The sequence below is a fragment of the Cebidichthys violaceus genome, unplaced genomic scaffold (assembly GCF_023349555.1).
Source record: "Cebidichthys violaceus isolate CVI_PGR_0920_01 unplaced genomic scaffold, fCebVio1.0.p SCAF_13, whole genome shotgun sequence".
Classification (NCBI taxonomy): domain Eukaryota; kingdom Metazoa; phylum Chordata; class Actinopteri; order Perciformes; family Stichaeidae; genus Cebidichthys; species Cebidichthys violaceus.
The window spans coordinates 7420979-7435852 of NW_027176296.1; the positions used below are offsets into that span (position 1 = coordinate 7420979).

A 14874-nucleotide genomic window follows, 5' to 3' on the forward strand; every position below is an offset into this window, starting at 1 on the left:
CCACACATACCGCTTAGAATTAACGCCAAAAAGTTCAATCTTCGTTTCATCAGACCAGAGAATCTTATTTCTCATAGTCTGGGAGTCCTTCATGTGTTTTTTGGCAAACTCTATGCGGGCTTTCATATGTCTTGCACTGAGGAGAGGCTTCCGTCGGGCCACTCTGCCATAAAGCCCCGACTGGTGGAGGGCTGCAGTGATAGTTGACTTTGTGGAACTTTCTCTCATCTCCCTACTGCATCTCTGGAGCTCAGCTACAGTGATATTTGGGTTCTTCTTTACCACAATTCTGTCTCTGAGCTCCTTGGGCAGTTCCTTCGACCTCATGATTCTCATTTGCTCTGACATGCACTGTGAGCTGTAAGGTCTTATATAGACAGGTGTGTGCCTTTCCTAAAGTCCAATCAGTTTATTTAAACACAGCTGGACTCCAATGAAGGAGTAGAACCATCTCAAGGAGGATCAGAAGAAATGGACAGCATGTGAGTTAAATATGAGTGTCACAGCAAAGGGTCTGAATACTTATGACCATGTGATATTTCAGTTTTTCTTCTTTAATAAATTTGCAAAAATTTCTACATTTCTGTTTTTTTTGTCAAGATGGGGTGCTGAGTGTTTAATGATTAATGAGAAATAAAATGAACTTTTTCGATTTTAGCAAATGGCTGCAATGAAATAAAGAGTGAAAAATTGAAAGGGGTCTGAATACTTTCCGTACCCACTGTATAACTTCTTACATTTAATAATTATGGAGGCCACTGTGATCTTGAGAACCGTCAATGCAGCAGAAATTCTTTTTGTAGCCTTACCCAGATCTGTGTCCCGACACAAGTTTGTCTCAGAGCTCTGCAGGTGGATTCTTCAACCTCATGGCTTAGTTGTTGCTCTGGTTTATGTTGTCAGTTGAGACCTTATACAGACACGTGTGTGCCTTTCCAAATCACGTCCAATCAAATCAATTTTACCACAGGTGGACTCCAATCAAGGTGTAAAAACATCTCAGAGATGATCAAGAGAAATGGAAGGCACCTGAGCTAAAGTTCTAAATACTTATGTCAATGTGATATTTCAGGTTTTTTTTAGTGACACTGATGAGGGGGGAAACATAACAAAATGTGAAAAAAGTAATGGTGTCTGAATACTTTCTGAAATCTGTGTAAGTTAAAGATATAAGTAAAAATCCTTCACCTTTACTTTTAAATTTAAGAATGATCTGTTCCTAAGTGACAGCTGTAATAATAATAAGAATTATAATAATAATAATTCAGAACAGGGTAGTTTTAGCCCATGATTTTTTCCATTTTATTTAAAGATTTGACAGGATATTACACCATTTTTCATTTATCAGGAGTGAAAACATCAAGAATAATATTTATATTATCGCTTTTTGCAATCACTTTCCATACAGATTCATATATTGAATTGTTGTACTAAATTATGTCTTTGATTTACATTGTCTACCTGCTTTTTGTTTCCATTTCAGCTAATATTAGCATCATTTCATCCATATTGATACATTATAAATATATAACATTTTTGGAGAGATATTAGAGACAGAGATATTAGAAATTCAAACAAATAAAATGTTATCTTGAAAGTTACAAGTAGAATTTAGTTTTGCAGCAAAAATAAATAACAATATGGCAGACACAAGGTAAATCCTTGTCCGTGATTCTCTATTCCAGAGAATGCATGTAATAAATTATGTGATCACTGGAAGTAGCTTGATCAATTCTGTCTCTTTTCCTCCCAAGTATGAAATGCTTAATAAGGATCAGGGCTGTTTTTTGAAGTAGTGCTGCAGACATTTTTCAGTGAATATTAATTTATTTCATTTTTATTACAAAATTGATACAATACGTACAGTATGGCAATACATTATGAGAAAAAAACATATGTACAAGTCATAAAAATAAAATACATCTCGGTATCAACTATTGGATGGAGCAGTATATGGCACATTGATGATGTAATAATTAGATAGGGTTTCTATTTGATGCACGTGTGTGTATATTAGGCCGCTACCTGAGGATGTACAATATGTGACAGTCAAGTTTTCTATAGCCAAAATGAGCACCGTATCTGAACAGTCACAGCTCCACTTTGGTGACTGATGACAAAAGGGCTAAACAAAAGGTGGGAACTGCCCATTTTTCTCATTCAAGCACTTCCCAATAAGTTAATAATAGGTAGATGTAAATAAGAGGCTAGCTACGATTTCTTGAGTAGGAATGAAGCCTACTTTTTGAGACTGCGGTGGACGCTTTGGCTTTGAGGAGCAAAATCTTGTTGATTTTATAAATAAATCTGAAGGGGAAGGGGAAAATAGCAAAATATCAATTGTTTCACTGAAAACGTCCTGACATATTGATGTGAGGAATCCAGGGATTAGAGCCAATGAATAGCCAGTTTCAACCAAGCCTCCTGTTGACCTCCAGTGGTCTGTATTGTATCCACTTTAAATCTACTTCCTTGTGTCTTCAGGGCTGTAGCACTCACCGGCCTCTCTCACACTGAACACAAAGTCTTTTCAGTTTGTTTACTGATGTGGCTGCTTTTCCAAAAACCACACCCACTCACTCATTTAGGACACAATTCATCAACGCACGGTTGTCTTGTGTCATTTAAAGTGCTCTCAGTAGGGGTAAGCAGAGACGGAGATATAGACGATAAAGGTAGTCTGGTACTCAATGCCTCCGTCTTCGCTGTAGGAGAGGGAACGGACCTTCATGCGGTACGTGTGGGGCTCTCGTAGCGCCCGTGTGGTGAACAACACTCCCTTCAGGTTCTCGTCTCGCAGGGCAAACGGTAAGGTGGCGTCCTCGTCCACCACTAGGAACGTGGTCCTGGGGTGCATCACTCCGTCCTGTGTGTAGGCCACCAGTCTGATGAGGTCCTGGTTGGCTGCAATGCCAAAGGGAAGAGACAGCAGCTTGTACTCCAGGGCGTAAGGGCTCAGTGCACATTCCAGGTCATTTGGTGGGCAATTCTTCAGGCAAAACCTAGACGCAACATAGAGAGCAGATTTCAGTTGAGTATAACGTGGGAAAGCAGAGAAATAACTAATATTGTCTAGGATAGATAGCTAGAATATTTACTAACCCCAAAGTCTGAGCACTAATTGTCTCAAAACCTTTGCAGAGAAAAGCCAAACTATCGGCATGATATTGCACCACAATGTCAAGAAATAGTTTTTTGGATGAACAGTGTATAGGATTTAGAGGGATTTATTGGCAGAAATTGAATATAATATTCACAACTATGCTTTCATTTATGCTTAATCAACTGAGAAAGTGTGTTTTTGTTTGTGTCAGTTAGATACAAAACACTAGAACATCATCAGCATACAGAGTTATTTCATGACATACCTCTCCAACCTGTAAACCTAAAATAGAGTACGTCACTTTGATGGGCAGAATGGCAAGAATTTCTGAGAATGAGAAGTGAGCTCTCTGCACATACTCTGCCCCACAATGCATTGCACCTGGGTGCTTTGAGATTACTTTGAAAATGTTTTCAAGCGAGAAAGTAACCATTTAGATTCTCAATATGTGTTCAGTTTATCCAAACAACGCCTGTTTGAAATTTGCTGCAATGTTTTAGGAGATCTAACAGTCCGTCTTGCTTGGGTATCCTCCAAAGTGAACAGTCTGCTAGTAAATCATACTTAATTGTTTATTTAGTAGGCAGTAGGACGTACATATTGATTGAGTATGTAGTATGCAATACGTCCTTGGTAGAATTTAAAGGCATTGGAACAGTCAATGCCTTTGAAGGATCCTTCCTTGACTCTGAGAAATACCTACGGAGTGGGTTCTCTTCCATGGAGTCCGCCATGTTGGACTGCCATGTTTCTACAGTAGCCCAGAACAGACATTCAGTTGCAGTCTGCAACCTCACCGCTAGATGCCACTAAATCCTACACACGGGTCCTTTAAAGTTCGAAAATGATCGAAATATACAAACTGCTCCATAATTGCAAATCCCCTAAATTGAACAAACAATGAGTGGCTATGTTTCATCACTTTAATGCATTAATCCTAACTGTATAACCTAATTGAGTGTATTTCTGTGAAGGTTTACCCTGTGGCTGGATCCCTCTGGTAGTTCGGTGGACAGGGTGTATCAATACATTGGTAACTTCCTCTCATGTTAAAGCACATCTGGTTCACTCCACACTGGATGTTCTGCTCCAGGCACTCGTCTACATCTGTAAATACAGCAAACAGCTTATCGTCATTACTGTAACCGCTATAATAACATTAAATGATGCTGATGGAAGGAAATGGGGAGTAGCTGGTGGTTCTCACCTTGACAGGTCTTGCCATTGGTCATGAGGCGGTAACCAGAAGGACAGAGACACCTGTGGCTTCCTGGTGTGTTCATACACTCATGCTGACAGGCATCCCTCACCTCACACTCATTGATGTCTGTTGGAGTTACACATGCACACGCAAACACACAAAATCTTACAACATAAATTACATATTAAGACACATTTTTAAAGCTTTCAGTTCTATTTTCAAGTCAAACCCACAAGCAGCAAAGCAAAGAGACAGTTCCTCTATGAACAACTTTTATCCTCTCCCTCATCTCAACCCTGCCTGTCCTCCATTGTTACCTAAGCAGGAGCCACCCCTGGACTCAAACCCCTGCTGACAAGCGAGGAAGCCCTGCTGTGAGGAACGTATGGGAGTCTCTCTGCGGCTCCGGCTCCTGTTGCGCCCCCTTGCGGTGGCCGCGTAGGAGTGGTAGCTCTGAGAGGCCAAGTTGTGGTACAGTCGCTGGTAGGAATTGCGCTCAGGAGAGGATTGTGATGTTCGGTAGCCAAATGAGTAACTTTCATAGCTGGGCAGACGCTCCAGACCAGCACAGGATTTGCCATCCCCCAGCAGCTGGCGTCCCGGCGGGCAGGTGCACTTGAAGCTGCCAGGTGTGTTGACGCACTGGTGGGCACAGGGCTGTGGAAGCCGCTCACACTCATTTATGTCTGCCCTCAGCATAAAGAAAGACCAGCAGCAGGAATAGATAGAGTGATAGAAAAGAAGGAGAAAAAGGTGCAAAAAGAGTACAGAAGTAACAGGAAATGTGGTTTTAGAGGGATGAAAAGAACAAACAAGGTGGTTTGGGCCATGAAGAAAGAGGAGGGAGATGAAAATGAGGGGGAAAAAGGGTATATGTCAATTACCCCACTGTACAACAATACATTTCCATGTCCCTAAGACAGAAATGTATTGAGGCTATAAATACATTTGTCTAATTTGAATGAGAGACTTATCTCTTCTCACATCAAATAAAAGTAATGCTTTGAAGATAATAACTTTAAATTCCATTTTAAATCTAGTTAACCTTTTATCTGAGTAAATAATATCAAATATAATTCACATTTGATATCGGGTACAAAATCCAATTCATGCCAGATGAATATTTCACAAAGACAGACATCAGCGTACAATGTTAATGATGTCACAAGGGGAACAGTGAATGTATGCCATTACAAAGCAACTCCAGGAAATAGCCAGATCCAAACATAAAGGTTTACAGTTTAAAAGTCAGGATTGGAAGAGAGTGAAATGGACAGAGTGACCGACAGAGCTGTGAGGTCATGGTGCTGGTCTTTTTATGGTTGATGTGTTGCAGAAGGACACGTTTATTTTCAGTTCCCTTCCTCTGCAATCCTTTCTGACCCTTTCTCTTACTCCTATTTGACAGTGTAGGTAAGTAGACGTAGTATCAATGTAGAGCTTTAGAGGACTTGATACCATGCATTAAAGCTTTGCAGGGTCTTGCAGTTAATCAGCGGTTTTAACTACAGCATTTTAGAGATGTAAGCAAGCTCTGGCAGGATATAGTGAGCTATGTTGCAGATGTCAGCGGAGTTATTTTAGATTTTCAACAGGAGTGAGTCACTGACACAAAGAGAGAAGTATGCTGGTAGAAGCGGACAAGCTGACAGGAAGTGCAGTGCAAAAATGTTTGACACGTTCATTGCGTAACATGCTGTATGCTTTGGCAAATATCCTCAGCTAAATTACACACAAGAAAGTGGAAGTATCACCTGCCTGAATACTGAAAATGAGGAATACAATATTCAAATTTTAGGAGAGACATAAAAGGATGCACGTACCAATACAGGGCCGTCCCACTCCCTGAGATCTGTAGCCACGAGGACAGGTGCAGTGGTAGCTGCCTCTGGTATTCTCACAGATCTGATTGTATCGGCATTGATGAGTGCCATCTCTGCACTCATCAATGTCTACAGCACAAAGGATACAGAAGTAAATCTTGTTGCAGAACTAAAATTTTTCCCAGACTGTACTTTAATAAATATTCTACTTTAGCAAATGCTCTCTGCCTTAACAATGAATAGTGAATTATGAATACTCACCTATACATGTCCCATTGGCACCTTTAGTCATACCATTGGGGCACAGGTCAATACAGGCGTAACCACCCCGTGTGTTTTTACACTGCTGATCTGATCGACAAACCCTCTGCCTGCACTCGTTTATATCTGGAGTGATCAGAGAGAGAAGTATAGACGTGTTTTGTTTCAAAGAATGAAATTATATAAAAAGGAATAAAAAATAGTATCTCTATATTATGATAATATAGCTAAAGCACTATACGGAGAGGTGAGGATGTCTCACCTATACAGCGTCGGTTCCTGATTTGAAAGCCTGGCTCGCAGGCGCATCGGTAGCTGCCAATCGTGTTCAGACAGTGTTGATTGCACGGATTGGACTCCTGGCACTCATTCACATCTAAGCAACAAAGAGGACAGTTATAAAAAAAAGGTTCACAACAAATCCTCAGTTATGAAATAAAGCTAGTTGATGTACCAGTGCAGCTGAGACCATCAGCTGTTCTTCTGAAGCCGCGCCCACAGCGCATGACACATCGGTACGAGCCAATGGTGTTCTCACAGTCCTGTCCATCGTGGCACACGTCCCCACCCAGTGAACACTCATCGATATCTACAAGAATGAAGAGCATTGAATTATCTGAACCTGTGTGTGTGATAATAACGCTAAGAGCACTGATGAAGAAGTGAGTTGTATACCCTGACAGGTCCTGCCGTCAGCTGAGATAGTGAGGCCTCGGGGACAAGAGCAGTAGTAGGTTCCCACGGCATTGTGGCAGGCATGGGAACAGGGGTTCCTTACCGCACACTCATTCTCATCTGTGGCACATATATGATACATAAACAACAATATGCCAACAATCAGATAAGATTTAAGCATACAATGACAAAGTTCTGCTAAGTATGTTTGGATAAGCTGATGACAGATATAAAGGCGCTTATCAAATCCACTACATATCTTCAAAAGCACATTTTTAATAGACTTTCAACTTAACATATCACTATTATTATCTAGCAACTGACTACAATGTTGGTTGGTTGATTCTCTCTGAGATTATGGGGTTGGATGCATTCTGATTTATGTTTGTAGTCCGAGTTGTATTGACCAATCAAGTTTGAGCAGGCTTTGGTTGAATGCAGGTAAGCTGTCCATGTGGAGAGCAAAAGAGATAGAGCCAACCTGCTATCGTCTGACGATGATTTAGATTTTTATTGGTTTAAAATTAGCTTGCTAACTGGCTACTTGTGAAATAATCCGGTTGTACATGTTGTCTCTCAAATCCAACTCCTGTCTTGCATCTCAAGTTGTTCATCGTAAACAACTGTAAACTATGAACAATGGCTACACTGGAACCCCAGAAATATAGCCCCTTGCCCCGAGAGGCTTATCCGTCCTCAGGCCAATAGCCCGAGATTGGATAGAGCACAATATACATTAATAAACATTACCTGCACAGTAGGGCCCAGCAGACACCAAAGTGAATCCCTGAGGACACTGGTTACTGCGATCTCCTGGAATAATAAACATTTCATCATTCAATTTAGATTACAGCTGAAACAAAAACATGCAGGGAAAAAAAGCAAGATCAGATTTAAAAGGTTGACAAAACATACAAAGAAAAAATATATATCCTAATATTAATTTAGCAGCCTTGTTGAATCCATCTCTCACCCATAGTCAATTTATAATTTATAAATTCAGTCATTTCTTAGGACAGTATTCTCACCCTTGGCGATACTAGCTTGGATGCTATACTCCAACACCTCCTCCATGGGGTGGTACTGAGCACTGATGGCTGAGGCATGCAGCGTCTCTACGAGGTAGGGCATCTTGCCCTTGGATAAGTCGTAGGAGATGGTGTGGTTCCAGGAGTAGGGCACACTCTCCCTGTCAATGCTGAACATACGTGTGGACAGAGCATACAGCTGGCCTGGGCCTGTCTGGATGTAATCCTCTGTATAGTCCTGAGTTGAACAAAGGGAACATGTGAGGCAGCTTTAAAGTAGTTTGACATGTTATAGCTAAACTCCACACAATATGGCATCTGCAATGATAAAATGGATATGCCATTTGTAGTAAACCAGATCAAATAGAGTTGAAAATACAGCATTTGTTACGCTCACAATTTTTGTTTTTTATTAATTTTGCTTAAATCTTATACAAGTTGCAATTTATTACTAAGTAATAAATAAACCTATCAATAGGCCACAAAGTCTAATCACATGCATATTTTATTTATTTACCTTGATACTGATGTCAGCATGTGAGGGCAGCTGCAGGATGTGTCCGTTCACTACTATGTCCAGTAACAACGCTCCATCCGAGTCCAGGCCTCTTGCAATGTGAGTCATCCTCAGGATCTCACCTACCAAGATTACACCACAGACGTTTACTAGCAATATTCACATCCAAAATCATCAGTCAACATTTTCACAATTTCATTAACCCTGTTAACCATGTAGCAATAAAACAGAAACACCAAGGCCTGTCAATTCTTACCTGTGGCAAACTCCACTTGTGTCTCTCGCCTGAAGATGCTTCCTGTTAGCGTGTTGCCATTGACAGCCTCTCCTACTTCCTGTGCAGTGGTCCAGTAGACAGGGTTCAGGATTGAGATGAGCTTTCTCATTGCAGGACCTTGAAATTAAAAGGCACAACAAGAGCATATTTAAGATTAATTGAGAATATTCAAGAGAACAACTTATGTGCTCTAGTTGCATGGAGGCAGGTATTATTTGGTGCCTTTAAAGAAGAAGATTTAAATATATATAACTGTTGGAAAACTGACCTAATGTCCTTGGTACATTAGTAATAGTGGCCTTGATGATTCTGCCACCAGACTTGCTGTCTGTGATGGTGGCATTGAGGATGGCTATGCCAAACTCAATATCGTTGATGTTTCCTATGATGCTTCCTCGTGCCTTCTGGGCTCCACCTGACAAAAAAAAAAGAAAGTATTCAAGAACATTTTTAGTGCAACGCTCAGTTACAAACATGTACAATTTGTATTTACAAAAACGCCTCACCTGGGCAGGCGGGACTGTTACACCTGGACAGCTGAGAGGAGTCTCCTGGACACGGCCGACCACCGTTGCTAGAAGACGGATTATTACAGAGACGGACACGTGTCCTCTCTCCACCACCACAGGAAGCGGAGCATTCTCCCCACTGCTGCCATGAGCCCCAGTTAGCGTCAACTGCAATAATATACCCAATATACAATAAGTACACACATTAACACATAAATCACAAAAAAACTGTTCTTGATTGCCTCACAATTTAGGACCATTTTCACCCTCAACACGGTCTTAAACATGCTGACTCACCAGGACAGTTGGCCGTGCTGCATCTCTGTATCTGTGTATCTGCACCTGCACATGCTCTTCCACCATTGGCAGGTCTGGGGTTGTCACATGTCCTGTAGCGCCTCATCTGACCCCCGTTACATGTCTTGCTGCAGCTGCCCCAGCTACTCCACGGACCCCAGTTACCACTGACTGACAGTAAGAAATCAAAATGTCAAAGATGTCAAGAAATAAGCCAAAAGAGCAGATACGTTACTGGAAAGAAACCCAGAATCAAGATACAAGACAGACATTTTTACATTACCAGATGTAAAGAATATATATATATTTTTTTACTGTAAAGTAAAAGATAGTAGTTAGATTTTAGAAAAGCAGCAAGAGCAAATAAAAGTTCTTATGACTCACTGGGGCAGGGGTCGCTATTACAGAAGTCAATGTGCACATCGTTGCCTTCACACCGTCTGCCACCATGCTGAGGGACAGGGCTGGCACAGAGACGTGTCCTCTGTCTTGTCCCGCCTCCACATGAAACACTGCAGGCTCCCCAGCTTACCCAGGACGACCACTTCCCATCCACTGGACAGCACAAGAAAACAAGGAGGAGGAAGAAGCAGGAGCATCAGTCACTTATACTGATTTAACACCATCCAGTGGAGAACAGACGTATGAATATGGACTAAAATCTCTTTCAATTTGATTTTATTATTAAGTACAATCCCTGAGCCCTCACCAGGACAAGGTCTCTCCTTGCACACTTGTGTTTGGGTGTCTGTGCCCTCACACTGTGGCCCATCAAATGCTGGAGGAGGGCTGTTGCACAGCCGGATTCTGGACTGCATACCCTTACCACAGCTCTCACTGCATGGGCTCCAAGGTAACCAAGAGCCCCAGTTACCTGCCACTGCAGGAGTATAAACAGAAAGTCAATATATACAGGCCTAAAGTCATATATTTAGACCCAGCGGTGGAAAGCAAGTACAATTCCTCAAGTAACGTACTTAAGTGCAATTTTGAGGTGGTTGGACTTGACTTGTATTTCCATTTGCTGACACTTTATACTTCTACTCCATTACATTTCTTGGAGAAATATTATACTTTTTACCAATTGTTCTGCCAAATAAGTACTTTAACTTTTGTTAAGTACGTTTTGTACTTTTACATATACAAGGACCATTTCTACACTGTGGTATTGCTACTTTTACTCGAGTAGGATGTAAATAGCCCTTCCACCACTGTTAAGGCCTACAATCCGGCATAAAGCAAGCTTGTTTATTGAGACCTTGTGAAGCCTGTTCATTGTAAATGTGTGATTTATTATAGGCAGTCACACAATTGAGATGAATAGCATTGAAACATTATTTGAGTCAAGAACTGACTTTTGTATTTAGAAGTTGAGAAAAGTGTGATTTTAAACAAATATGAGATTTGCCAGTTGTACCTCCTCATACCAACTATTCATACAGCTGACGTTACAGGAACTATATCTGGTCACTCACCAGGACAAGGTCTGACACTGCACATGATGACCTCCACTGCCTTGCCCTCACAAGGCTTGCCTCCATGCTGAGCTGGAGGGTTACTGCAGGTCCGGACCCTGGTTCTGTTGCCCTGACCACAGGTACGAGAACACTCCTCCCAGAGAGACCAATCAGACCAGTTACCATCCACTGTAGAGGGACAACGGTAAAGACTTTGTTACCACATGTGCCATTTGGACAGTCTCCTGTACAAGTACTGAATCCTCTGATTCATCAAAGCACTCTCACCTGGACAGGGCTTTCCCTGACAACTACGTGTTTCTGTGTTAAATCCTGCACAGTGACGTCCCCCATTGGCAGGGAGAGGATTGTTACACTGTCTCAGCCTTTTTTGGGACCCAACACCACAGGACACACTGCAAGGACCCCACTCTGACCACTCTGAGTAGCCCCCATGAACTGGAAAACAAATGACTGCACGTTAACACAACATGTCTTTTGCCATTTGGTCCATTTGGATGATTGTTTACTGTGCTTTTAAAATGAGAGTTGGCTCAAAAACACAGCACAACAATAACAATCCCCACCATGTCCTACTCACCTCGCACAGTAAGAGTGACCCTGACCAGCACAGATCCCAGCAAGTTTCTGGCCACACATTGATATTGAGCTGTGTCCTCCTTCTGGGCACTGCTGATCCTGAGGGAACCGTTGGACAAAGTGGAGAAGCGGTCATTGCCCAGCAGGGGTCGCCCCTGGTGGGACCACTGTATCATGGGGGTAGGCTCCCCCTCCGCCTGACAGTTGAGCACAACTGTAGTGCCAGCATCCACCACCGTCTCCACTGGCTCCACTATGATGGTCGGCACACCTGGAAGAGGGCAGATCTATGTGATCTAACCTTTAAAGGGGAATTCCACTGATTTCACACATTGAAATCAGTTTGGGAGCACTAAAAAAACAAAACCTGACGATGTCACTGTTTAAGGTGCAATACAAAATCACTAAAGTACTATATCCATTTTTGCATTTTGTTCATGTCACAAATGCAAGGCTCTACGCTAAATAGGACATACACAGATAAGATAGACACTTACGCTGCAAGGTAAGTGTCACACTCCTTTCCACCACTCCAGCATCATTTGTTGCCACACACATATAGTTGCCGGCATCTTCACTCTGTATTAAAGTTAATGAAAGCACAGTTCATTATCATAATCACAAATATGTTTAAAAACTTAAAATAGATTTGTTTGAAGAAATTGTGTTTACATGTAATGTTAGACCACTTAGCCAACAGAGCACTTTCACTTTTTATCAACTTTATTTCTAGACTATTACACATAAGAGATTTCAGTCTCATGTGTTTTCCTACCACAGTGCCATAGATGGCCAGAGAGCCATTGTCCAGCTGACGAATGCGGTTGCTGATCTGGATGTTTATTCCACTTTTGCTCCACCGGATGGTGGGCAGGGGGTCTCCCCGAACCTCACAGTTCAGGATGGCATTACCACCCAGAGGTTCAATGCGGTTGGAGTGAAGGTCCCCATCGATGATAGGAGGCTCTGGAGACAGACAGAAGAAGTTGACATTATGGAAAGACCACTTGATTAGGATTGAGTAGTAAGTTAAATGGTAGTACTTTACTTTAAATCTCTCTACTTAGCATTTATAAGCAGCATACTTCTAATACAATATAATGTAGTTGTATATAGCTATAGGGACATTTTCAAGTGGTAATGTACAATATTTGTCTACAATGTCTCCTATAAAAAGATATTTTATATTATTACAGCTGTATTTTACTATATTGTCATGCATTATCTGTTTATAAACCAGCCTCCACTTATGGGTGCCTACAAGAGGGGTTATAGTTGTTAAACACATTGATATTGATATTTATATTTGTGGTTTTACCTTTGACATAGACAAAGCCCAGAGACTTGATGGTTCCTACACTGTTTTCTGCCACGCAGCTGTAGGTGCCAGAGTCGTCTTTGTTCACTCGCTCTATCACCAGCTCACTGTGGCCATTCATGTGGTCGTAGTGAACTAAAGCATTAACATAACGCAGAAAAATACAGTCTTTATTCTAATATATCACATACACTACAGCTACATAAAAATAGCATAGCTCTGAAGGATTTTTCAGTTGATGTAAAACATTTTCCTAATCAGTGGGGTCTTGCTATACACCTGGGATGATGTTGTTGTTGAAGGCCCATGTGATTCTGGGAGGGGGGATGCCACTGACTCCACAAGCCAGCAGGAGGCGCTCTCCCTTGTTGGGGGCCACATCTCCTAGCAGCTCAGTGAAGACAGGGTGAGTATGTACAGACAGGGTTGTTGTCCGACTGTCTTGTCCGACTGCATTTGTGGCAACACAGGTATAACTGCCTACGTCGTCAGGCTGGTACAGAGGGAGGGAAGATGAGGAGAGTGGGAGCAGAAAACAATCTTTAAATGCATCTTTTTGATGCAAAACAAGCCACTTAAGCCACCTAAACTAAATTTAACACAAGCTATTTCCACTTTCCAGCATCTACAGACATAAACAAACATGTATAGATCATTTGTTGTTTTCCTTATGTTTTTCTTACCTGAGCGATGTCTATTACCAGCTCTCCAGAGGGCAGGATTGTGTACTCCCCTGTGCGTTCACTGAGAGGATTACCATCCTTCTCCCACGACAGGCTGGGCTGAGGGACCCCCTCTGCCACACACACCAGCTGAGCCTGACTGTTTTCCACCACCGCTACCTGCTGCTCTCCATCTTGAATGGAAGGTGGGACTGCAAAGAAGTCAATGTCACATTAATTTCAAAACAGTCTAGTGAAGGTTTTAGAAAATATGCAAACCCAGAAGGGAGGCAACTAATGCCCTCTACAATACATTTTATATTTTGAGGCAATTAACTGGATTGCTTTATGGAACAAGGGAAAATGCAGTATACCAAAAATGGTTCCTGCTTGCTTACACTCACAGGTGGTGTAACTAGTAAAGTTCTCATTCAGTAAAGTGAAACTGAAAACAAATGCACTTAAACCATAAGTGCATGGCTAGTTACAGCTTCATCTTTGCAATTGGAAGTGGTACATAAGATTTTATGTGAAATGTGGTTTTAAAATATTTGAAAGTACCAATGTATCACATTCAGTTATATCAGTTTCACAATATATGGATATTGAAGGTCATACTTTTCTCATTTACTACAGAGACACAAAACAGAGGACACCACAAAAATAATGTGCTGTGTTCATTGATGTAGTTTAAAATACTGTACTAACTGAAACTTACTCTGTACAGTGAGGCTCATCTCATGGCTGACTGTGCCCGCTGCATTGGCAGCAGTGCAAGTGTATCGTCCAGTATCACTTGGCTGGATGAAGGCGATCTGCAGGGATCCTGAGTTGAGCACCCGCTGGCGCACAGATTCACTCAGCGGCTGCCCGTCTTTATGCCATGTGACTGAGGGGGGAGGGGAGCCGTCAGCTTGGCAGTGTAGCGTCACAGAGGAGTCCACAGGTGCCAGATACTTTTGAGTCGCTGAGCTGATCACTGGAGGGACTGCAGGACACAGCAAATGGAAAAACCACATGAAGTAAAAATATTTAGAATATTTATTGACGTTATTAGGTAATAAACAAAAAAATGCAACTAGGCTGATAAATATGAATTTAGATGACTGAGTAGGTTGTACTAGGAAGACCCCACTGATTAGGAAA

The 14874-nt window shown here is 41.8% G+C and overlaps 1 protein-coding gene across 1 annotated transcript in view; it reads right to left on the reverse strand.

The window, feature by feature from the left end:
- Positions 1-1275: 1275 nt before the first annotated feature.
- hmcn1 (hemicentin 1) overlaps positions 1276-14874 on the reverse strand; it is an 80007-nt gene continuing 66408 nt past the window's right edge. Inside the window, exons 81-107 of the mRNA XM_068707602.1 lie at positions 14447-14716; positions 13750-13940; positions 13346-13559; positions 13067-13201; positions 12524-12714; positions 12246-12327; positions 11750-12019; positions 11437-11607; positions 11167-11337; positions 10401-10571; positions 10076-10246; positions 9692-9862; positions 9392-9562; positions 9154-9300; positions 8865-9002; positions 8609-8730; positions 8092-8329; positions 7814-7876; positions 7064-7183; positions 6843-6977; positions 6651-6764; positions 6389-6514; positions 6128-6256; positions 4622-4990; positions 4311-4430; positions 4084-4210; positions 1276-3002 (exon numbers count right to left, since the gene is read on the reverse strand). Coding sequence (XP_068563703.1) covers positions 2636-3002; positions 4084-4210; positions 4311-4430; positions 4622-4990; positions 6128-6256; positions 6389-6514; positions 6651-6764; positions 6843-6977; positions 7064-7183; positions 7814-7876; positions 8092-8329; positions 8609-8730; positions 8865-9002; positions 9154-9300; positions 9392-9562; positions 9692-9862; positions 10076-10246; positions 10401-10571; positions 11167-11337; positions 11437-11607; positions 11750-12019; positions 12246-12327; positions 12524-12714; positions 13067-13201; positions 13346-13559; positions 13750-13940; positions 14447-14716 — 4694 coding nt within the window. The 3' untranslated portion in view covers positions 1276-2635. The remainder of the gene's footprint in view (positions 3003-4083; positions 4211-4310; positions 4431-4621; positions 4991-6127; positions 6257-6388; positions 6515-6650; positions 6765-6842; positions 6978-7063; positions 7184-7813; positions 7877-8091; positions 8330-8608; positions 8731-8864; positions 9003-9153; positions 9301-9391; positions 9563-9691; positions 9863-10075; positions 10247-10400; positions 10572-11166; positions 11338-11436; positions 11608-11749; positions 12020-12245; positions 12328-12523; positions 12715-13066; positions 13202-13345; positions 13560-13749; positions 13941-14446; positions 14717-14874) is intronic.